Source organism: Bos grunniens, chromosome 7 (assembly GCF_055505025.1).
Source record: "Bos grunniens cultivar Pamir isolate PY7600 chromosome 7, Bosgru_T2T1.0, whole genome shotgun sequence".
Classification (NCBI taxonomy): domain Eukaryota; kingdom Metazoa; phylum Chordata; class Mammalia; order Artiodactyla; family Bovidae; genus Bos; species Bos grunniens.
The window spans coordinates 69,030,729-69,055,647 of NC_141171.1; the positions used below are offsets into that span (position 1 = coordinate 69,030,729).

The 24,919-nt window shown below is 43.9% G+C and overlaps 1 protein-coding gene across 1 annotated transcript in view; it reads left to right on the forward strand.

Annotated features, from left to right (window-relative positions):
• CYFIP2 (cytoplasmic FMR1 interacting protein 2) overlaps positions 1-24,919 on the forward strand; it is a 134,375-nt gene that overhangs the window by 48,291 nt on the left and 61,165 nt on the right. The window contains exons 14-21 of the mRNA XM_086413755.1: positions 5,150-5,316; positions 6,374-6,521; positions 9,701-9,854; positions 11,277-11,433; positions 11,955-12,051; positions 15,071-15,147; positions 18,508-18,616; positions 20,675-20,794. Of these exons, the coding sequence (XP_086269881.1) occupies positions 5,150-5,316; positions 6,374-6,521; positions 9,701-9,854; positions 11,277-11,433; positions 11,955-12,051; positions 15,071-15,147; positions 18,508-18,616; positions 20,675-20,794 (1,029 nt within the window). The remainder of the gene's footprint in view (positions 1-5,149; positions 5,317-6,373; positions 6,522-9,700; positions 9,855-11,276; positions 11,434-11,954; positions 12,052-15,070; positions 15,148-18,507; positions 18,617-20,674; positions 20,795-24,919) is intronic.

The window sequence follows — 24,919 nt, forward strand, 5'->3', positions numbered from 1 at the left end:
TTATCACCGTATTGTTTATAATGCCATAATATGTGAGACAACTGAAATGTCCTACAATATGGATCAGATAAAGTAAATGAAGGTGCAGCTGTGTCACTAAATATGATGCAGCCACTAAAATGGATGTACTGATATGAAAAGATATGCACAGAATATTGTTAAGCTTAAAAAAAAAGATTAAAGAGCAGCAGGTAAAATGATGCCATTTCTGCTTAAATTAATATACTTTTGCACATTTGCTCAAAATGGAAGGACGTGAGTGTGTATTTATATATACCAAACCATCAACAGTCGTTTCTGGAGACAGGATTCTTGCTTCCTACCTTAGACTATATGATTTGTTTTTTTGTTTGATTACTGAAAGATATTCTATGGGAGTGAAAGGGCACATTCTTACTGAGTTGTGAGTGACAGCTACTGTTTTTGTTGTTTCAACTTTTTGACTATTATGAATAATGCTAATGCATACATTCATGTACAAGTACTTGTGTTGAAATATGTTTCATTTTCTTGGAACTATACCTAGAAGCAGAATTACTGGATCATGTGGTAACTCTTTGTTTAAAAATTTGAGAAAATGCCAAACTGTTTTCCAAAGCAGCTTGATAGTTTTACATTTTCACCAGCAGTATGTGGGAGTTGTAATTTATATTGGGTTTGATCCCTAGATATGTAAGTCATATCCTTGTCATCACTTACTGTCTTTTTTAAAAAATAAATTTGTACTTTGAACCAAAGAACCTGAACTTTTAAAGAATTTTTTATAATTTTATTTATATATTTATTTTTGGCTGTGCTGAGTCTTCATCAAGGCTTCCCTGATAGCTCAGGTGGTTAAGAATCACCTGCAATGCCGAAGACCCCAGTTTGATTCCTGGGTCAGGAAGATCCCCTGGAGAAGGGACAGGCTATCTACTCCAGTGTTGTTGGGCTTCCCTGGTGGCTTCACCACTGCAGGGGCTTTTCTCTAGTTGCAGCAAGTGAGGGCTGCACTAGTTGTGGCACACAGACTTCTCATCACATTGGCTTCTCTGGCTGTGGAGCACAGGCTCTAGGGCAGGAGGGCTCCAGTAGTTGTGGCTCATAGGCTCAGAAGTTGCAGTTCTTAGACTCTCAAGCACAGGCTCAATAGTTTGGGGGCACAGGCTTAGTTGCTCCTCGGTATGTGGGATCTTCCCAGACCAGGAATCAAACCTGTGTCTCCTACATTGGCAGGCAGATTCTTTACAACTGAGTCACCAGGGGAGCCCCACTTACTGTCTTTTTTATTTTAGCTATCCTAATTGGTGTGAAGTCATGTCTCATTGTGGTTGTGATTTGCATATCCCTAATAACTAGTGATATTGAGCATCTTTCCGTGTGCTTATTGGCCATCTATATAGCTTCTTTGGAGAACTATTTGTTCAGATTCTTTGCCCATTTTTGTTTGGGTTATTTGTCTTTTTATTTTTGAGACATAGGAGTTTTTATATATTCTGTATCAGAAAAGCCTATTAATCCACCTTGATTTCCAGGAAAACAGAGTCTGTTTTCCAAATTGCAACCAAATATCTGAGCCAAAATGAAAAAGAGGAAAAATAAATTATGTTGCATCTTGTTTTTCAGAAATGATATATTTAAAATTATATCAATATTCAAGCATCAAAAAAAAAAAGAATTTTTATATATTCTGGATACAAGCCCCTTATCAGACATATAATTTGAAAAAAAATTTCCTCAACTCCATGGACTGCCTTTTTATTTTCTAGTTGGAATCCTTTGAAGTAAAAAAGTTTTCTATTTTGATGAAGTTTAATTTATTTTTTTTTTTGTCACTTATGCTTTTGGTGTCAGATTTAAGAAACCATTGCCTAATCCAAGATCTCAAAGATTTACTCCTGTTTTTCTTCTGAGATTTTTATAGGTTCAATTCTTACATTTAGGTCTCTGATTCATTTTGAGTTAATTTTTGTATATTGTGTGAGTAGGGGTCCAAGTTCATTCTTTGCATGTGGATGTCCAGTTGTCCAAGCACCAGTTGCTGGAAAGAGTATTCTTTCTCCATTGGATTGTCTTGGTGCCCTTGTCAAAAGTCAATTGACTATAAATGTATGGGATTACTTCTGGGCTTTCAGTTCTCCTCCATTTATATATATGCCAATTGCTCAGTCATGTGTGACTCTTTTGTGACCCCCATGGACCGTAGCCTGCCAGGCTCCTCCATCCATGGGACGCTTCAGGCAAGAGTACTGAAGTGGTTTGCCATTCCTTCTCCCGGGAATCTTCCCAATCCAGGGATTGAACCCAGGTCTCCTGATTGCAGGCAGATTCTTTCCCATCTGAGCTATCAGGGAAGCCCACATATGCCAATACCATACCATTTTGATTAGTATAGCTTTGTAGTAAGTTTTGAAATCAAGAATTGCGAGTCTAACTTTATTCTTACTTTTTTCTCTGTAGAACTTTGTGGTCTCATCTCTTTATCACTATTTTTCTAAAGTTTCACTGTGAAGCATCGTGATGAGGGCCTTTTGTATTCATTGTTTGGGACAATGGCCTATTTAGAGCCATTGCTGTGTGGAAATACATGTTCTGTAGATCTGGGAAATTTTCTTGAATTTTAATTTTGGTAATTTCCTCCTCTGTTTTCTCTGTCCTGTCTTTCTGGGGTTTCTATCTGGCAGATGTTGGACACCCAGGATTTAGTGTCCAGTTTTCCTAGCTTTTCTCTCTTATTGCACATTATTTATTTTTGTTCTGCTTTATGAGATATTTCCTTAAATTCAGTTTTCAACTCTGTTAGTATTTTTTATTTTGCCTATATTTTTAATGTTCAAAAGCTCCATCTTGATGTGTGAATGTTCCTTTTTTTTTTTTTTTTTACTGTATCCTACTCTTGTGTCATGAATGTGCTATCACTATGAGATCATTGTTTTTTTAATCAGCTTTATTGAAATATAATTTACATTTAATAAACTGCATCCATTTAAAGTGTATAACTCAGAAAGTTTTGACAGCTGTTCACATACCTGTGAAACCACAAACACAGATATAGACTATTTCAATCTCGCTCTAAGACTTCTTATGCCATTTGCAATCCATCCTTCTCTCTGTCCTTGGCCCTAGTCATATTTTTTGTCATCATAGATTTGTTTGCATTTTCTAGAATTTTATATAACTGGAATTATACAGAATGCATTTTGTGTGTGTGGCTTTTATTTACTCAGAGTAATAATTTTGAGATTCATTCCCATTGTTTTGTGTATCAGTAGTTTGTGCCTTTTCATTGCTTAGTTTTTTCCATTGTGTGGCTAGCCTATAATTTTTGTATCTATTCAACTATTGATAAACATTGGACCATTTTCAGCTTTGGGTCAATGTAACTAAAATTGCTTTAAATATTTGAGTATAAGTCTTTGTGTGGACATAGGTTTTCATTTCTCTTGAAATGGCCATATTGGAGGTATATGTTTTTAAGAAACTGCTGAACAGTTTCCTGAAGCAAGTGTACCATTTTATATAAAATTTATATAAAATGCAAATATTTTTTCTAATTGGTGACTTTGCATTTTCATTTTCTTAGGATTGCCTTTTAAAGAGCAACTGTCTTTAATTTTGACAAAGCCCAACTTACCTATCATTCCATGGTTTGTAATTTTTTTGTGTTCCAGCTAAGAAATCTCTGCCTAGCCCAGAGTTGCAAAGATTTTCCCTTGGCTCTAACAGATCTGCACACTCTTCTGTATTTGGAATTATTCTGAAACATATTCATTATCTTGTCCTTCCTTTGCCTCTATTCTCTAGTTTCATTGCCAGTCAGAAGCCTAGATTCTTTTATGACCTCACAGTCCTTTAGAGCTTCTCTCTCATTATTTCTGCACTATAAAGGTTGTCTTCAGCAAAACCATCACTGTTGGTTCTAGTGTAACTCCTTCCCTTCTGAGCTCTGTTCTCACCATTTCTCCTGCCGCAAATATTCTGTTTCTTCCTTTACACCTTAAAGGAAGATAAAGTCTTAGCATCAAAGCTCATTCATTCATGTATTCATTACGTTTTCAACAGAACTCTCTTGAGGGCCACTAGGGGGATGGGGCTTACACTGTCTGTGGAGCCTCACCCCTGCAGTGCTTACTGTCTGGTGCAGAGGGAGGAAATCAAATACGTCAGGATGCCGGTGTGGCGAGTGTGGCAGTCGTCAGGAGGCTCACTTGGCAAGGCTTTCCCCTTCTGAATTCCGAGCCAATCTAGAAGTTAGCACTTGAGGCTGATGGGGGCCGAAGGCTCAGGTTTGGTGAAGCTGGACTAGAGAACGTGGCTTTACTCAAGGCCACACCAAGCTTCCTGTTCCTCCCCCATCCTGTGAAACTTCCCACTGAGAAACAGGCAGAGCAGCTGCATAAATATCCACATCCCTTCCTTGGGCTGGGACGGGGATGATTATTGCCAGGACAGGACAGGCACCCAGAGGGGAGGACATGCCCCACAGGCAGATAGACCCCAAGTGAGCGGCAAGGTCACACTGATGATATACACATTATAGTCACCTGACTCTCCACCTCTGCAGACGGATCACTGAGAAGGGGCTAGTGAGGAGGCATCTGGAAGGGTAGAGTACTTTGCCCACAAGATTTCTATAGGAATCCTACTTTATGGATTCAAGCAGCAACTGGCCAAATTATTTCAAAAGCAAAGGTTGTGGAAATTCCATAAGAAATGTTATGGTTTAAAAAAAAAAAGAGTTCTATTTGATATTGTCTGTGGATACATGGTATGTGGAGAGGCCTCTAAAAGTCAGAGCGCTGCTCAAAACATGGTCCACAGACTGGCTGCCAATTGTCACTAGTCAGCAGCGAGACCGGGAGCCGGTGCCAGGATAAAAATTCACTGATGGTGAAGCACACGCCATGGGGAAGAAAGAAGTATGGGGAAGAAATCAGCCATGTGGCTGATGTCTTCGCTTTGTAGCAGGACTTCCTTGAGAGGGGAGCAGAGTGCTGACTTCTATTCTGGTACACGTTTCCTCCCATCCGTGAGCTGGCACTCTCAGCATTGCTGGCTGGCTTCGTGCTTCTGGAAGTCTCCACCAGCACCCTCCCTGAGACATGCCGAGGGTACTGGGTGGACGGGTGTGCTGAGGCCAGTGAGCTCACCTTGATCTGTGCGTGGCCAGGTGATCGCCATGATCAAAGGCCTGCAGGTGCTCATGGGCAGGATGGAGAGCGTCTTCAACCAGGCCATCAGGAACACCATCTACGCGGCCCTGCAGGACTTTGCCCAGGTCACCCTTCGCGAGCCCCTAAGGCAGGCGGTACGGAAGAAGAAGAACGTCCTCATCAGGTGGGTCTTCAGATGGCCTTTTTTAGGGCCATGTCCAAAATCAGGGGTGCTGGGTGCAGGCCACGGAGGATGTTCCCGGCTCAGTCAGCTTCCAGGGACGTGTCTGAACACACGGACCCTTCCAGTGAGTTCCAGCAAGTTCTAGGAGGCTCTTTTAGGAGATTGGACATTTGGGATAATTTATGTCCCCATCTCTAAGTTTGAAGCCCATATCCACACTGTATAGCTGTGTGAACTTAGTTACTTACCTTCTCTGAACCTCTGGGAAAGGAAGGAAACCTCTGTTTCCTTCATTTGTAAAACATGGGTAAGAATGATACCTACTCGATAGGCTTTTGGGATAATGCAGTGAGAGAATTCATGTATAAACCTAAGCACACCACAGTTTGGAGCGAGTATGCAACACATATGCTGCTACTGCTAAGTTGCTTCAGTCGTGTCCGACTCTGTGGGACCCCATAGACGGCAGCCCACCAGGTTCCCCCATCCCTGGGATTCTCCAGGCAAGAACACTGGAGTGGGTTGCCATTTCCTTCTCCAATGCATGAAAGTGAAAAGTGAAAGTGAAGGCGCTCAGTCGTTTCCAACTCTTAGCGACCCCATGGACTGTAGCCCACCAGGCTCCCCTGTCCATGGGATTTCCCAGGCAAGAGTACTGGAGTGGGGTGCCATTGCCTTCTCCGTGCAACACATATAAGCTGTTATTAAAGTTTTAAATACGCAGAGAATGAAATGGGACTAATGAAACTGTTCTGTAAGCAAAAAGAAGAATAGCCATCCTGCTTCACTCAGCTTCTCTCCCACTGTATGGGCTCTGAGCCGAGTTCTCAGGCAGCCGGTGGGCATCAGGATCACTGGGGCGCTTGTGAAATACAGACTTCTGGACTGCACCTCTGATCTGTGAAGCCAGAATCCCTGGGGGAGGGGCCCTGGGATGAGCATGGTTCACAGGCACGTCAGGAGCTCTAAGGCACGTGATCCTGGACGCTGTGGACTCTAGATCCAGGCTTGCAGCACCTCCTTCTGATGGTCTGAATCCTGGTTCTTCCTTCCCCAGTGTTCTACAGGCAATTCGGAAAACCATCTGTGACTGGGAGGGGGGCCGTGAGCCCCCCAATGACCCGTGCTTGAAAGGGGAGAAGGACCCCAAGGGTGGATTTGACATCAAGGTGCCGCGGAGAGCCGTGGGTCCCTCCAGCACACAGGTAAGCGGCTCCAGGCACAGGCCAATCTGCTGACTCAAAGGCCAGCCAGGCTACGGTAGGTCATCCTGGCTGGACCGTGGGGCAGTGGGCTCGGGAGTCCTCAGGCAGAAGGGGCAGGGCCAAGCAGCTGTTCTCGTCTTTTTCTGTGTTGTTTTGATGTGAGAGGGAGGACCACTAGCGTAAGATTCAGGAGACCTGGATTCTAGTCCTACATCCCTGTGTGACCTCGGGCACGTTATACTGTCTCTTTGTGCCTCAGTTGTCTAATCTGGCAAAAAGGGGTAATACCAAAACTGGCTCTCCTAGCCCAGTGACGTACAGGTTCCAAAGTATAGAGGTGTTTAACGTGGAACCTGTATGCATCTCTCTTGTCCCTTTTTAATGAACCCTGACCTCCCCACTTCCTTCTCCCATAGTGATGTCCTAGTTTAGAAATTCCCAAGTTTCTGCCTCTGACTTGCTGTGTATTCTTGGGCAAGTGCCTTGACCTCTCTGAGCTCTGGTTATCTTCTCTGTTAAATGAAAACTTTGGATAAGATCATGTTACTGACTAAACATCCCTTTTGTTATTCTCTGAACACACCCAAAATCACAAATTGAAAGTCTTTGATCCCTTAGAGAAAATCTAATGATCAGAGATACTCAGAGTTGCTAACCAGAGCTTTTTGAACAAGAGGTTGTCTGTGGCTTATCCAAAGTAGTTGTAATATTATAGGGGGAAAAAAAAAGTAAAGAACCTAGACACCTTAGTTAAATCCTTGCCACTTACTTAAGGATAAATAATCTCTGGTAGGCTTTTTGAGGTACTGAAAGAAGGCTAATAGACCCATTACAGCTTTTAAAAGTCTTACAGGGCCCACAAGCCCCAGGCTGGGAGCTCTTGCTTCACACAACCCTTATGTCTTATCCCTAAAGTCCTGAGTCCTTGAGTCACCTGAGATGAGCCATGTAAGGCCCACCCTGACCCTTTTCGCTGTGTGTGTGTCCGTGTCTGGGTTCGGGGATGGGGCAGGGATGGGACCAGGGTGAGCTGGGATCGCAGCACCGTCATTGCAGCTTCCCTCAGCCAGCAGGCCCCTTGCACTTACCTTGCCTGCTTGAGAGATGTGACACTTCTCAAGGAAGCTTCTACAAACAGTTCTGTGTAAATGTCAGGGGCCAGAGACCTTTCCAGTCCAGAATGGCCTGGAGGGGCTAAGCAGGGCTTCTGGGTGTTTCTTCTGGGCAAGGCAAAAGAGAGAATGGAAAAGGAGGAGACAGAGGGCCAAGAGGCAGAGAATGAGAAAACAATGGGGGACAGGGAGGGAGAAAGGAGTGCTTGTGTAATGTGAGACGGAGTGTCACCAACAGGCCCTGCCAATGCTCCCAGGTTCTGGTAGGGTGGCGAGAACACACCTGATGGACTCCTGGATGCTCAGCTTGGAATAGCCTTTAGAAACACACTAGTCCCAAACTAGTTCCTCCCCCCATTTTGCAGATGGGGAAACTGAGGTCCAGAGAGGGAACGTGACTTGTCCAAGTCACAGGGTGAGTCTAGGTGGAGGTGGGACGAGAACCAGGTCTCCTGACTCCCACCCCGGGGCTCTGTCAGGGCCCTGGGAGCACAGTAGATGTGGCATCTAGCAGAGCTGGGAGGTGACTGTTCCGGTGAATTAAATGCTCTGCTGAATAAAAGTAGGCGGGGAAAGCGTTTCCCCCTCTTGGATTTCAGATAGTTAGAATCCGATACAAATCGGTCAGCATTTGCACAGATGGGATTAAAGAATCTTTTCTTGGAGGACTCCAAAGGCCATCATTAGAACAGGGCCTCTCGAGTCTTAGGGACAGTCAGCTGTGCCCACCGACAGGGTTGCAGAGGGTGGACTATCTGATGACCCGCAGCTCCGTAGTTCCTTTACCACAAAGGAGGGTGCTGTGCCAGGGGTGGCGTGCCGCTCCTCTCTGTGGCCACGCTGCCCAGCCCAGCCCAGGCCAGGCGCTCGGTGGGTGAGGTGCTAGAGAAGACCAGAGGATGGACGTGGTGGCAGAGGGAGGTTGGAGTGTCTCAGAGGTGGTCGGCAGGTGGCCTCTAGCAGTCGTGGCGGCTTTCCCACCGTATACAATACCTCTTGCTTTTCTCTCTCTCTCTCTCTCTTCTCTCTCCCTCCTCCCTGTCTCTCCTGCCCTCCCATTCCCTCCTCTTCTCTCCCATCTATGTCTTAGGCCTGCCAGTGGTCCCCGCGGGCTTTGTTTCACCCCACTGGTGGCACACAGGGCCGAAGAGGCTGCCGATCCTTGGTATAACACCGCCTGGCTGGGTTGGTTGGGTACACTTCTCCAGGAGGCAGCAGGAATGGACTAGCCTGGCTCCTCACGGCCCCTTCCAGCCCTAAGATTCAAAGACACATGGTGTGGAAAGATCTAGATTAGCGCTTGCGCCCTTTGCACTTAAGGCCCTCTGTAAGCAGGAGTTAATTGTCTAGTAGGCCTCCTGTAAGTACTGACCTTCACCTGCTTTCCGCCCAGCGCTTCGGCCGTGCCATGCTGCTGGTGCCCCCAGAGGGCGCAGCGCCGCTGTCCCTCGGTAATGAAGATTGGAAACTTGAGGTGGTGGGGGGCTCGCTCTGACCCTACATCATTTCACAGTTCATCCGAATGTTAGAACTGAAAGGGACTGGTTGGAGAAAGCATCTGGTACAACCTCCTCATGTTGGCAGATAAGAAAACTGAGGCCCAGAGTGGGACTTTGTGCCCAAGGTCACACAGCAAGTCAGTGGCAGTGCGTAGCCCTGAACCTCCGGCTTTTGACTGTGAGTCCAGTGCTCTACCCCTGGTCCCACCATGGCTGTCCAGCAGAGCAGGGAGTGACTCCAGGGTGACGTGGAATGAGGTTCTCCTCTGATGCCCACTCCCTGGTCGAGCAGAGCAGGCAAGAACCTGGGCCTTGAAAGACCTAGTAAGTACGGGAGGCCCCCGGCCCCAGGCAGAGCATCCTTCAGGGCTGGCCCGTCTCCTTCTTGAAGGTTATACATGCTAAGTTTACTTCTCCAACCCTAAACTGGTGCTTCCTTAAGACAGTTCTTATTAAGGGCAGATATCTACAGAAAAAAAAAAAAAGACTAGAAATACAACACAAAGCAACCTTTTCCCCTGGATGGAGGGCCAGCCCCTGACCTTCCCATCTTCCTTTCTTTTTCAAGCTGTACATGGTGCGGACCATGCTTGAATCACTCATCGCGGACAAAAGCGGTTCCAAGAAGACCCTGCGGAGCAGCCTGGACGGACCCATCGTCCTGGCCATCGAAGACTTCCACAAGCAGTCCTTCTTCTTCACGCACCTGCTCAACATCAGCGGTGAGCGTCCTGTTGGGGTGGGGAGGGGAAGAGCTCCAAGGAACTGGAGCAGCTCAGGCTGTCAGGCCAGAAGTTGCAGACATGGGATCATCAACCCAAAGGGGCACGTTTTTGCCACCAAAGATAAAAGGCATACTTTCCAGCAGAATCTGAGAAAGGCCAGGCTCAGTCCAGCTCTTGTGAGTCAGTTGAATTTAGGAGATATTTGTGGCCAATTTTTTGTAAGTCTTTAGTAAAGGGGGATCACAAACAGGTGACACACTCAGATGCACCTAAAAATCAGGTCAGCTTTTTGCTTTTAAGCAGCATTTCTGAGCTGATTAGTGCCCATTGCTCCTAGAAAAGGGGGCTCCCAAATTGCACCCCATCCCGTGTTCCCCCCTCACTGCTCCAGTGTGTGGGATGCATGTACAGGTGGGATGAGGGGAAGGGAGAGTAGCATTCAAGGGTCCTGAGAGGGTGACCTGTCTGTTGGTATTGAAAAGGGTGATCTAGGTAGAGAGCAGTCATTGCTGTTGTTCAGTCACTCAGTCATGTCCAACTTGTTACAACCCCATGAACTGCAGCATACCAGGCTTCCCTGTCCTTCATTATCTCCTGCAGTTTGTTCAAATCATGTCCATTGAGTCGGTAGTGCCATCCAATCATCTTGTCCTCTGTCACCCCTTTCTCCTCCTGCCTTCAGTCTTTCCCTGCATCAGGATCTTTTCCAATGAATCAGTTTTTCGCATCAAGTGGCCAAAGTATTGGAGCTTCAGCTTCAGCATCAGTCCTTCCAGTGAATATACAAGGTTGATTTCCTTTTGGATTGACTGGTTTGATCTCCTTGCAGTCCAAGGGACTCTCAAGAGAGTAGTCTAGGAAGGGACTTTGAGGCCTCTGAGCAGTAAGGAATCCAGAATTATCACTAGCAGGGATCATAGGGCCACAGTCCAGCCAGAAGCGGACACCTGTAGATCTGCCTTGACACAACAAAGACACTCTGACACTTAGATGTCATGTTTTCAGGATGGCTTTGTAAAGACATGATGGAAATTGTAGGGGCATCTAAATCTCAACCATCACTGCCCGCCCCCCAGCCTCCACACTGCTGGGTGAACAAATGCTGTCTCCTTTTTTTTCTTCTTGGCCACACCTTACAGTTTATGGGATTCTAGTTCCCCAGGCAGGGATTGAACCCATGCCCTCAACAGTGAAAGTAAAAAATCCTAACCACTGGACCACCAAGGAATTCCCCAAACACTTTCTTTGCAATAGACGTTAGGCTGGCCTTCAGGTCCAGGAGAGCAAGGTCTACTAATGGAGTCATATTCTTGAGTACAATGAAAGAAGAGTAAAAGATATTCTTTTTTAAAAAAGTCAGAACTAAGATCTTCTGGTGCTTCCAACGTATAACCCAAACTCTTTCCCTCATGCTTCTAGAAGCCCTGCAGCAGTGTTGTGACCTCTCCCAGCTCTGGTTCAGAGAATTCTTCCTGGAGTTGACCATGGGCCGGCGAATCCAGTTCCCCATCGAGATGTCCATGCCATGGATTCTAACAGACCATATCTTGGAAACCAAAGAACCTTCCATGATGGAGTAAGAGGCAGGGTTGGGCCAGCAAGGAGGTTCCCAAGGTGCTGGTGAAGGGCAGTTTGCTAGCCATAGAGCCCTGTTCTTTCTAGAACTTTCCAGATGAGGCAATGTTTCCCACCCAGTGTCAGGTCACCACCACATGTGACTCAGCCTTGTAGAAAGGCTCAGAAGTCTACCAGCCTGACTGCCTTTCCCTGGCTTTGTCAGCCTCATCCCAACTGCGTTGGTAAAATGATCATCTCTAAAAATCAGGACACTGGTGTCCTTAATGGATACCCAATTGCTTTTAGTCCCAGACTGATTTTTTCAGGCCTCACATCATGAACTTTGATCTCTATGGGCAGATTGTAAAATAAATCGTTTCCTAAGTAGAGCCTAGAAACATCATAGCATGCTGAAAGCGCCTCTTTTTCCTAACGCTGAATCTGTTCACCCAATCGTGCATGTTTCCTGAGCAGGTTTAAGTCTGCCAGCCTTGAGAGAGATCATTAGTAAGCTACTGGCCGTTGTTTTTCCTTCCTCAGGTATGTCCTCTACCCTTTGGATCTGTACAACGACAGCGCCTACTATGCTTTGACCAAGTTTAAAAAGCAGTTCCTGTATGATGAGATCGAAGCCGAGGCAAGTGACTGCCTTTCCTTTTGTTCCCACAATCGTGCTCCGAGAGTCTGGACTTCTCAGACCTCTAACCACAGGCCCAAAGTGGAGTGTCTGTCTGTTTGAGCTGTGATAACAAAATACCAGGCTGTGGGGCTTAAAAATTACAGAAATGTATTTCTCACAGTTCAGGAGGCTAGAAGTCTTAGGTCAGGGTAGCTGCAGAGTCAGGGAGGGCCCACTTCTGGGTCCCAGACTTCCCGCTGTATCCTCATGGGGTGGCCAGGGCCAGGGACCTCTCTGGGGTCTCTTTTGTAAGAGCACTGATGCCATTCATGAAGGTTCCATCCTCTTGACCTCACCACTCCTAATTCCATCACATTTGGGAGTTAAGATTTCAGCATACGAATTTAGGGGGACACAAACATTCAGACCGTAGTATGGGATATCAATGACTTGCTTTGGAGACTGATCTTTATAAACATTGTGATAATAAAGGGAACTATTGGAAGGGGAGGATGGTCTTTCTTTTCAGATGATTAATAATGGCAAATGATAGATAGAACTACTTGGGTAAAATTAATTTTCTAATAAGTCTTTTACAGTCGGATTCATTGGTGATAACAACAACAACAGTAATACCAAGAATTCCCTGGTGGTCTAGTGGTTAAGACTGTGCTTCCACTGCAGGGAGTGTGGGTTTGATTCCTGGTCACAAAAGTAATATCCTATATGCCATGTGGCACAGCCAAAAAAAAAAAGAAAGAAAAACAGTAATTCTACCTATCAATTGCTATACTTATACCATTTGCCAGGTACAAAGCACTTTATGGACATTTTAGATAATCTTTACAATGATTTAAAGCAGTATGTTCTACTGTCTAGATTATTCAAGTATCATTGCCCCAATATCACACAGCTTACGGTTTCATTCTAATACTAGTGGGACTGAAGTAGCCATCTTCTCACGTGTGAAGCTGTTGAATCGTCATTTAACGGCTTTATTTTTGTAATGGTCAGCAAAGGCTAGGATGCACTGCAGTAACAAACCATCACAAATTCTTAGTAGTTTGAGACCAAAGTTTCATTTCTCTTTTTTGGGTTGACTAGGAGCTCTGTTCCACGTAGTCTTTAATCTGGAACCCATCTGGGATATTCACCAGTTGCCATGGCAGGGAGATGTGTCAGGGTGAATTTACACTCTGATACTTAAAGCTTCCAGCTGGAAATGACACATGTCATTGGTCAAAGCAAGTCACTTGGTTATGCTTGCTTTCAAAGAGGAGTGAGAAGGTGCAGTCCTACCACAGGCCAGCAAGGAGCAGAAACAGGAGATCAACAGCACTAAGGACTACAAAATATCTCAGTTTTGTCATCTGGAAATTGGAATGAGTCTCCACTCCACTTAAGTATGTGGAGTTATATAAACATAGAATGATACCAATTGTCATTATAAGATTTTCAACTATAAGGTACAAATATAAGATATTCTTATTTATAAAGGATAGATGTGAATATTTTAAGATAAACATTACTACCAAATTACTTTGAAAGTTTATATATTTCAAATAAAAGCTAGTAGAGATGCTGCTTTTTTTCTGAATCTTTCAATTGCTATGGGAGTTGAGAACCTTGGTGGAGCCCAATGCAAATCTGTCCTCTTTGTCTTCTGAGCAGTACGCAAACTTGGGAAGAAAGGTTCCAGTAGACAAGTTAATTGGTTGCATCTCAGCTTTAACAAGTCCATTTTCTGATAAGATTTTAGTTAATCATGTTCTCTAACAGGCTGAAAACAAAAAAAATCTAGAGTGTCCTGTATACAAGTGACATTTAAAAACTAAATGGAAAGAAAGCATACAGCCCAGCCCTGGGTAACACAGGTGGCCATGAAGCAGAAGCATAAATTGTCCGCCTTTCTTTTCCCATCCTCAGACTCTGTTTTGAACCTGGAAAGGCCTATGCATGGATACCCAAGCTCTGTCTTCCACCCCTGCCCTCAAACAATGGCCATTTGGTCAACCCTGAGCCCTAGGGGTGTATACATCTGCAGTGCAGTCCACCCCCAGGGATGGACCCAGGGAAAAGAGCACACAGACCCTAGAAGGGGCTTGGGCTATTTGGGTAAGAATATTCAAAGCTGGTTCTAGAAGGGGAGCAGGAGTTGGACACCCCCACCTGGACCCTATGGATTCTTTGCCTGTACACCCCTGGATACCCTTGAAGCTCAAAGTCCAGGGCAGAGGGCTTGGTTACTCACATACATTGTTTTTATGTTCAAAATTGTACTTATGGTATAAAATAAAAGATATGAAAGCTCTTCTGATAAAGAGCCTCATGGAGCTGGGAGTTTGGTGCTAAAAGGATGGAAGATTAATCACCTAAATACATTCTGTTGCCACAAAGTTATCCCATTATTACCCTGAAACTACCACAGCCCATCTCTTTAACATCCCACCTTTGGCCATTCCCTGCTCTTGCCATCATTGGAGAATTTGGCTTCAATCCTCTGTGTCTGGTGTGAACTTTCTTCTCACCTGAGCATCACATTCTGCCACCGACATGCTAAAACACTGAAAAGGCAAGATGATCTCTTCCTCACCAAATATATTTAAGCAAACTCTTTAAAAGGAGGTTTTAAAATTTTTAATAACCATGAACTTCTTTCTTTGCAAAGCAAGGTAAAATTCAAATGAAAGGAAAAGAAAAGAAAGTCTATTGGGAGATGGGGAGACTGATATGTTAATTACAGGATGTGGGCAGGTACCTTGTAACAGCCACAAAGTGGCCAGTGGGGAGGGCAATTCCTCAACAGCGTTTTGAATCTTGCCTTCTCTGTGCCTGGTTGAGGACCTTGAGAGCAAGGGACCAGACTTCCCAAACGCACTTGGCCACAGAATCTTCTTTTCTTTTTTCTTTCCTTCAGAGCATCTCGTTCCTTCTCACACTTTCAGGCAGTCCTACAGCACTGCCCTCTTCAGTTGCTGGAGTTTCTCTAATAAAGTGGGACAGACACCAGTGACATTTCCTGCTTCCTCTTCACCAGGTGAACCTGTGTTTTGATCAGTTTGTCTACAAGCTGGCGGACCAGATCTTTGCCTACTACAAAGCCATGGCCGGCAGGTATGAGAGCTCAGCACTGTGGCACCAAACCTTCCTAAGATTGCCACCTGGAAGGCAAGATCCTCTAGTACAAAACCTCCCTTCTTCTTTAGCACCTCAGGAAATCTGAATGATTCCATTAGCCTGGATTGGATGCTAGCAAGTAGAAGAAAGAGAAATAGGCAGATATGGGGCTAGACCTCACAGAGCTTACAGTGTAGTGAGAAAAATAGACATTAATAAAAACTATTGAATGCACAGTGACAAGGGAGATTCCTGTGAAAGAAAATTTATCGGGAATATATAACAGTTAAACTTGAACCAGTCTTTAGGGTGGGTAACTGGAAGGGCTATCCTGAGAAGGTAACATTTGAGTTCACATCTGAAGTGAATAGGAGTTGGTTGAGTTAAACTAGGTAAAGAGTAGAATGGAAAACTGCAGGCAAAACAAACCACTGTGCAAAGTCCCTTTGGCGAAAGCATATTAATAGCATGCATACCTTTTGTTTTTTTACCATAAAAAACAAAGGTTGTTGAAAGGTTTAATTAAAATTAGTACATGTAAATATCTCATTCACAGACCACAGAGGGGCGGGCTGTGTGGTAAAGCTGGGCAGGTAGGCAGGGCCCCGGCCCTGTGGTCTTATAGGCATTTATCCTAGGAGAACTGGAGCACCATGGGATGATTTCCAAAGTGTGACAGTGACCTGATCTGATTTTTATTTTTAGAAGTTTGGTGTTTTAAAACATTAAAATGTAGGGAATGGATTGGAGGTGAGCAACTGTGGGAGTGTGAAGGTCAAACAGGAAACCAGGGAAGGAGTCCAGGTGTCAGGTCTCACAGGCTCATTGGTGCTGTCAGTATGGGCTGATTTAGACCCCTGAGATTTCCCGGGTTCGAGGAACCCATAATAGTGCTGGCAGCACAAACCTCTCTCTCTATATATATAGTTACATACATATATGTATCTATATATAGGGTAGTTCTCTTTTTTATTGGAAATCCAAATGTACAAACCAGAAATTTCAAGGACTGTTACATTTTTCAACAGTTAAAGACTTGCTTCCTTTTGCTTTCAACAACTTGAGTTTCTCTGATGTATTTCAGTCAAGAGTTGGTGTGGTGATGGTTTAGTCACTAAGTCGAGTCTGACTCTTGCGACCCCATCGACTATAGCCCGCCAGGCTCCTCTGTCCATGGGATTTCCCAGGCAAGAATACTGGAGTGGGTTGCCATTTCCTTCTCCAGGGGATCTTCCCAATCCAGGAATCAAACCCATGTTTCCTGCCTTGGCAGGTGGATTCTTTACTGCCGAGCCACCAGGGCTCCCCAAGAGTTGGTATACAGGTACATAGGTGTCTGTTAACACAGAGTGTGCATTAAATGAAATAATGACTCTTAATGATGGAAACTATAGAAAGCATATACTTAGGGTTTCAGGGAAGCATAGAGAATGCAGCCTTTCACAAAGGAATGATTTCACAAGGATCTGGATTGGATTGAATTGTATGTGGTCCTACCAGAGAGCTGGATTTCCAGTTTCTCCAAGATAATTCCAGTTATCTTCAAAATATGCTGGTCCATTGTCTGTGTAAACAAACTCAGACTTGTCAAATCCTGAGTCCTCTATATATTTAGTTTGCAAAATATCCTTATCTAAAAGAGGAATCTTGGTCTATATCCCTTCTTATAAGACCTGTGGTTTGTCAAAAATACAGGAAGTTGGCATTGAAACATGTAAAATATCATGTATGAAACGAGATGCCAGTCCAGGTTCGATACACGATACTGGATGCTTGGGGCTAGTGCACTGGGATGACCCAGAGGGATGGTATGGGGAGGGAGGAGGGAGGAGGGTTCAGGATGGGAAACACATGTATACCTGTGGCAGATTCATTTTGATATTTGGCAAAACTAATACAATTATCTAAAGTTTAAAAATAAAATAAAATTTAAAAAAAAAATACAGGAAGTTGGGGGAGATTGTGAGAAGTTGGAAGAGTCAGAGAGAAAGCGCCAGAGGGACAAAATGATCTAGATCACTGCTGTCCATCAGAAATATAATGTAGGCACAAGTGTAATTTTAGCAGTCATATTTTTAAAATTAACAATACTACATTATATGACCTATGATATCTAAAATATTACAATTTCAACATGTAATAAGTGAAAATTATTAAAGAGATAGTTTTTGTTGTTTTTTCTTAAGTCTTCAACACCTCGTGTGTATTTTATTTTATTTTTTTTTAATTTTATTTTATTTTTAAACTTTACATAATTGTATTAGTTTTGCCAAATATCAAAATGAATCCACCACAGGTATACATGTGTTCCCCATCCTGAACCCTCCTCCCTCCTCCCTCCCCATACCATCCCTCTGGGTCGTCATACTAATAGCGCATCTCAGCTTGGACCCACCATGTTTCAGATTCTTGGGGGCTCACCTGGGGGGTGGCTGCTGTGTTAGACAGTGTAGATTTAGATGATGTCACTTTCCTGCTTAAAACCTTTCAGTGGCTTCAGTTACACTGAGAAAACCTTTACCCTCTTTACTGTGGCTTGTATCATCCCACAAGGATCTGGCCCCTAGACTAACATTGTAAATACATTTTTCCACTATGCTCTCCAACACACCCCACCCCTTGTCTACACCTTTCCTTTTTCTCAATGTACCAAGCTAATCATGCCTGAAAGATGCTTCCCCCAAATCTTTCCATTTTTAGCATTTAGGTTTCTGTCCAACAGGACCTCTTTAGAGAGACTTTCCATGATAACACCAAATGATCCTGTTTTGTTATTTTCAGAGCACTTATTGCTCTGCAATCCATGACTCAGTGTGAAAGATAATAATAGAATATCTAATTCATAGGGTTGTTGTGAGATTAAAAATGACTATGCGCATGTCTATATGCATGCCTGGTGAATAGTAAATACTATGCAGGTATTTACTATTGTCTAACATTATTTTATTCCTCTGCTTATTTATTTATTATCAGTCTCTTTTCACTAGAACCCAAGCTCCACAAGGACGGGAACTTTGAATCCTTGGTACCTAGACTGTTTCCTGAGCTATACTAAGCAGGCACTCAATTGCTTTTATGATAAAAAAAAAACAAAAGGAAAAAAGCAGCTCAACTTCTGTGTTGCCTGTCTTTAACATAGAAATTTCATTTCGCCTATTGAGCTTTTCCGGCTGAAAAAATTTAAAGAACTTTTCTCTACAGCAGAAAAAATAATAATATTTAAAATATATAACATAGATAACATAGTGCTTTATGAGTAGAACCTATGGTTCAAAATACATATGGCTGAGTGACTGAACTCCATTCACTGTCATGTTTACTGGTTTACTGGCCTTATTTCACTTTTATCCTTTCCAGCGTCCTGTTGGATAAACGTTTTAGGGCCGAATGTAAGAATTATGGAGTCATCATTCCATACCCACCATCCAACCGCTATGAAACACTGTTGAAACAGAGGCACGTTCAGGTATGGAGCCAGGTGGAATGGGAGGGAGAGGGGGCTGTGATGTTAGCCTAGAGATCAGAAATCAGGACCACGTATCATCTGCCCTGAGTATTGCCCTGTGTGGGCTACTGAGCATAGGGATAATCCAGCTTCAGAATCTTACCAAGAGGCATTGGGCTTCCTTTGGGTCAAGTTCTAGGCTTCTCAGCCCATCTGTTGCTCACCTCAGTTGAATAGGGGCCACCAGAGCCTTTGAATGCCCATTTGAGCTGCATATCAACTCTGAATATTCCCTGGAAGGACAGATGCTGAAACTGAAGCTCCAAAACTTTGGCCATCTGATATGAAGAGCTGACTTGCTGGAAAAGACCCTGATGCTGGGAAAGATTTAAGGCAGAAGGAGAAGGGGTTGGCAGAGGATGAGATAGTTAGATGGCATCACAACTCAATGGACATGAATTTGAGCAAACCCCAGGAGACTGTGGAGGACAGAGAAGCCTGACATGCTATAGTCCATGGGGGTCATGAAGAGTCGAACACAGCTTAGCGACTGAACAACAACATGAACTTCAGCCCACCTCCTTCAGTCGGGACTGACGTTCAGAAATGGGAAAGTCTGTCCCTGACTTTCCCATTATGGTATAGGGTTAGTCTCTGTTACAATTTGACCCATGATATAGACGAAATGCTGCCAGGAGCTCAGAAACATATCCCTGCTTAACAATGTTCATGGGAGCCAGGCAGACAAAATAAGAGATGCTTTAGCAGATCTTAAATCCTACTACTAAGCCCTGTCAGTCACAGGCAGTGAAATGAACATCACGCTGTGATTTCTGTGTGCTTATCCTGTGGTTCACATATTCCTAGAGAAGACTTGGGTAAATGGGAGCAGGGCTGAGGCTGAGGAAATGCCCTGGATAGAGAGGAATTACCCTGAAAAACCTGGGAAGTCCCACTGCTTTGAAAAATCCATGCTCGAAGAATCGTAAGAGGAAAAAGCATTTACCCATCTGTCAACATTGAAGGCTCCATGAGAGCTTCTCCTTCAGCCTCTCAGAAGATTCCATTACCAGTGCAGCTAGAATTAGCCACAGGATGTTAATCCTGAGGGCTTTGTGCGTGCAGAAGATGGCTATAAGGAGCCTTAGTCAATTAGTAGAAAATCTCTCCCAAAAGGGAAGCAGAAAAAATAAAATAGTTGAGACGAATCCTTAGGCACATAGCAAAGTGCAGTGCACGCAGCAGGTACTCAATAAATGTTTATTGCTGTCTACATAGCATCTGTAGTCATGCCCACATGAACCCCAGTGGAAATTAGCCTGAGCCATATTTTCCATCCTGTAATCAGCCCTTCTCCTCGTGCTTTAAAATTTATCCTCATAAAGGTACACAGTAGGCCCTTGCTTGGGTTGGGCAGGCGGGGGCACCCTGGTGACTCTGAACTGCATGATAGGATGGATGCAGGAAGAACCTCAGGGTGAGATTCAGGATGTCAGCATTGCATGGGCTGCCAGAGTTTATCACAAGCCTCTTCCTGCAGTCTGAATGCACCATATTTTTTTTTCAGCTTTTTATATTTTAAACCTACAGGATAGTTGAAACAATAAGACAGTGAATACACATGTGTACTTTATAGTCAGATTCATGATTATTCATGTTTAATCATATTTGCTTCACTTTATTTTTCTCATGTATATATTATTTCTCATACAGTAAATGTACTTTATGTATTTATAGAATATATAATTTATAAAAACATATTTATATGTAAGTAATGTATTAAAATATATATTTTAATATACATAATTTTTCTTAGCCATTTGAGAGGAAGTTGCAGACATCATAACACTTTACCCCTGATACCTCAGCTCGTATCTCCTAAGAACAAGGATATCCTCTTATCATCCAAATAGTACTATCATACTCAGGAAATTTAACAATACTGTTTTCTGCATAGATTCCCTATTTGTCTTGGTTATGTTCTTTATATTTTTAGGACAATTTACTAAATCAGTGCATTGCATTTAGTTGTCATGTGCCTGTGTAAAATTTAAGTAACTTTCTGTCTCTTCCATGCAGCTGTTGGGTAGATCCATTGACTTGAACAGACTCATTACCCAGCGCATCTCTGCTGCCATGTATAAATCCTTGGACCAGGCCATTAGCCGCTTTGAGAGTGAGGACCTGACCTCAATCGTGGTAAGAGATGGAGGCCGTTGGGAGTTTTGCTGTGGAACTCCTCAAACTAGAAGCCTTGTTGGGGAGTTGTTGGTAGCCTGGTACTGAGCTGGTTAAAAAGACGTGATGAGTCTCTTTCTCATCTGAATAAGCAGGGCAAAAAGAAAGACTTAAAAGGAATGAGAAAAATTTTACCTTCCTGATTGCCTGGAGAGAGGGAGTGGAGGGAGGTCTTAAAATCTCTAGAGATGGCCTATCCCGGGACATAGCTTCTCATCCTTTAGGATTCTACAGATACAGCAAGTAGCTAGATGGTCCTGAGAAAGGAGGGAAGATTTCACAATGGGGTCGGCTTCACTGGCGTGCAGTAGGTTAGAGGCCAGAGAGGCTGTTGACTGGTTTAATGCTGCGTTGTCACCATCTTTGAATTTACAAGCATTTTCTGATGAAAGCCCCACCTTTTCATTTTGTGCTGGGACTTGGAAATTGTATAGTTGTTCCTGATGCACAAGTACGGAACAGGCATGCACTCTTCTTTTATTAATCAGCTATTTGAACTACTCTCTGCTAATTCTCTTCAAGAATTAGAATAAACTTGGTTGGTCAGTCTTTAGGTGATGAAAGGAAGATTTTAAAGCTTCAAGAGCAGATACATAGAAGGAATGAGAGAAATAGAAAATCACCATTAGAACACCAGAGTAATGATGGTCGCAGGCAAGATCCAGTAATAGACACTGAAATTAGTGGGCAGAGCTTTGAGAAGAATATTTTGATTCCCTTTATTCGGAAGTGTCCATAGTATTCAAATTTATAGAGACAGAAAGTGGAATGGTAGTTGCCAGGAAATAGGGAGTTAGTATCTAATGGGTACAGAGGTTCGGTTGAGGAAGACTGAAAAGTTCTGGAGGTGGACGTTGGTGATGGTTGCAAAACTACATGAATGTACTTAGCGCCACAGAACTGTACATAAAAAATGGTTAAAATGGTCAATTTTATGTTATGTGTATTTTACCAGAATTTTTTAATTAGTCACAAAAAGAAAAAACTTTGAGAAGAAACAGGATAATTGCCTAGTCTCAAACTATCTCCTTCAAGATACTTACTAATTCCAAAGGGAAGAATAATAACTTTACAGTGGGAAACCTGGGAGTCATCCTCTTAACCAAGCATGAAGGTTAGTATCACCAGTAAGAAAATATATTCATGTATCCCCTGAATTGGCTTCCCTGGTGGCTCAGACGGTAAAGAATCTGCCTGCAATGCAAGAGACCTGGGTTCAATCCCTGGATTGGCATGGAACCCACTCCACTATTCTTGCCAGGAGAATCCCCACGGACAGAAGAGCCTGGCGGGCCACAGTCCATGGGGTCATAAAGAGTCAGACACAACTGAGTGACTAAGCATAGCACAGCACACAGCCCCTGAATATGTATGCATAATGAAAAATACGTCATCTCAATCTAATTGTGATTATATATCTAAATCGAATGGCATTCAAAAATGAACAATGCTTTTCAAAAGCACCCAGAACATAAAAGACAAAGGGAAAACTGAAAACTATTAGAGATTTGAAAAGACAAGGAGACCTGACCACTCAGAGAAATGTGGGATAAGACCTTCACGGAAAAACTGGTGAAATTTGAATAAGGTCTGTCATTTAGTTCATAGAATTGTCAATGATAGTTTCCAACTTTAGGCAATTATACTATGATTATGTAAGAGGTTAACATTGGACAAACTAGGTCAGGAATGTGCAGGAGGTCTACAGTAACAGCTTTTCTGTAAGTCTAAAGTTATTTCAAAATAAAAGGTATTTTTTAACGGACAAAGCAGTTTTTAAAAAAAGGATTAAGAACTAGGATTCTAGCATCAGAAAGACCTTGGGGTCCCAGTTCTGGCCTCGCCACTTACTAGCTGGGTGGTCTTGGGTGAGTCACTTATCTTGTATAAAAACCTGTAGTACATGGAGGAAACATTAGAACCCACCTCATAGCCTTATTCAAGGATGAAATGAGATACTGCCTGGAAAGAGCTTTGCATAGTCCCTTCCACTTGATGAAAATAGCTTATGAAGAAAGAGAGGAATATAGAAATTTTGAGCTGCCACAACTAAGACCCAGTGCAGCCAAATAAATAAAATGAATATTAAAAAAAAAAAAGAAAAGAAATTTTGAGCTGCAAATGAGGCACTCTCAGGGTCGATTCTCAGCAGCATTTCCTAAGAGGACTTGACCCAGCTGCCGCAGCTCTGTCCTGGGTCACGGACTTTGAGAGACTGTGATACAGCACAAGTTCTTCTAGGAGATCTACTTTAAGACATGGGGTGTTTTTTTGCCAAATGTTAGCAGTGATTATGTCCAAGAGGTGGGATTTTTGCTTTTCTCTTCGTTGTTTATCTCTATCTTGTAGTTTTCCAGAAATGAATGAGCATACCCTATGGAAAAACTGGTTTTAGTGTGTGGCAGGGTGTCCACGGCCTCTTCCCAGTCCTTGAAAGGCACTGAATGTTGTTTTAGCCGGGAACAAAATCAAAACAAGCAGTGAAAGCCTGAGTTTATCAGGTGAGGGCCACAGCCGCCAAGAGAGTAGCCCCAGTCCCTGAAGCCCATGAAGAGGAGAGCCAGGGATGCTGTCTCCTGGGGCGTCAGGAGGCCCCCACTGCCTTGGCTGAGAAGCTTCTGCCTCTTCTGAGAAACAAAGAAAGGAATGTGTTCCCCTCAGCCCTTCCCTCCACCTTGATGCCCAGCTGGGAAGATTGTAGCGATTTCATCAGTTAGTCGCCCTCCTCCTCTGTAGCTGAGCAAATAGATTCCCGAAGGGATCTGATGCCAGAGTTGAGAGCTGGCAGCCTGCAGTCTGTGTTTTGTTTAGGCTGCAGAGAATATTTGAAAATTTGAGCCAACATTTAACATTTGGTAGAATTCGAATAAAACTGCAGAAACCCCGGCAACGTCAGACCTGCCTTCACAGATGGCAACAATGGCCTAGACACCCCCATCAGCTGAGCTGTGCTGTCTTGGGCTTGCCACAGGCCTGGTGCACTTCCTTCATGGGATGACCTAGTGCCTGAGTTTGAGATCCCTTTTCTCTTGGCCCAGGCCACAGAGAAGGTGAAAGGCCAAGTGTGCGGACACCCGGGATTTCTGGTTCTCATGGAAAGCCCTTTCCTCTTCCTCACATAAGTAGCCTATCGGGTGTTCTGTTTCCCCAGTGCTGCTTCTCTGTGTTGCCCCCCAGTAAACCGGCTTTACTCTGCAGAGCTGACCTCCTCTCTGAAGGCACATAGACCGCCCTTGGGGCCTTCTAAACCTCTGTGCCTTGATGCACTGAGCCCTGCACCCCCAGCAGGCAAGTGCCCTCTTCGGACTGAAAGGCTGAAAGAAATGGCTCATGCAAAACACCATTTGTATTGCGTAATAAAAACTCCCGTGGCATGGCGGAGGAAGTGGGCCTGCATTTCGAGCATCCCCATGTCAGCAGTTGAGAGCTCTCTTCTTCAGTCTCTGATGTGCATTTTTGAGGCCATTGAAATCACAGAATGGAAACTGTTTCCCAGTTTCTCATCTGCATCTGTCTTCATGGTAACAGGGCACCCCCATGTGCTACAGATACTTAGTGATCTTAGAAATAAACTCATCCACATTCATCGCATTTATTTATTTACTTACTTACCCATCCTAAGTGACTAGGAACAAAGATGCCATCTGGCTAGCCAGGCCCCGAAAGATGGAAGCAGACAGCTGCTGATTCTGTATTTCTGCCCTTCGTATGTTTCACAGTGCACGATCACTGGAAACTTATTCTTCCAACTACCGTTCCAGAACTGAAATCCAGACTTTGGCCTTTTCCAAGAGATCAGAGGCTCTGCCATCACTTACCCCATTCCAATGCAGTAACAAACAATTGGATGCCATGACATAGCTGCTCCACCTTTATCCGGCAATGGCTCTCCACTTTGCCATGGACAGCCCAGCCCAGGCTCCCTCCTGCCCCAGCTTGTCTCACTCCAGCCAGTTAAGTCTGCAAACTTTGATCGGTAATTTGCCCCCAATTTAGAGCCACCGAATCTGAATTTAAGAGAGATGAAGCTCTAAGATTAGAAGTGTGGTCTGGTTCCACCACACTGTGGACCCCAACCAGAGTCAG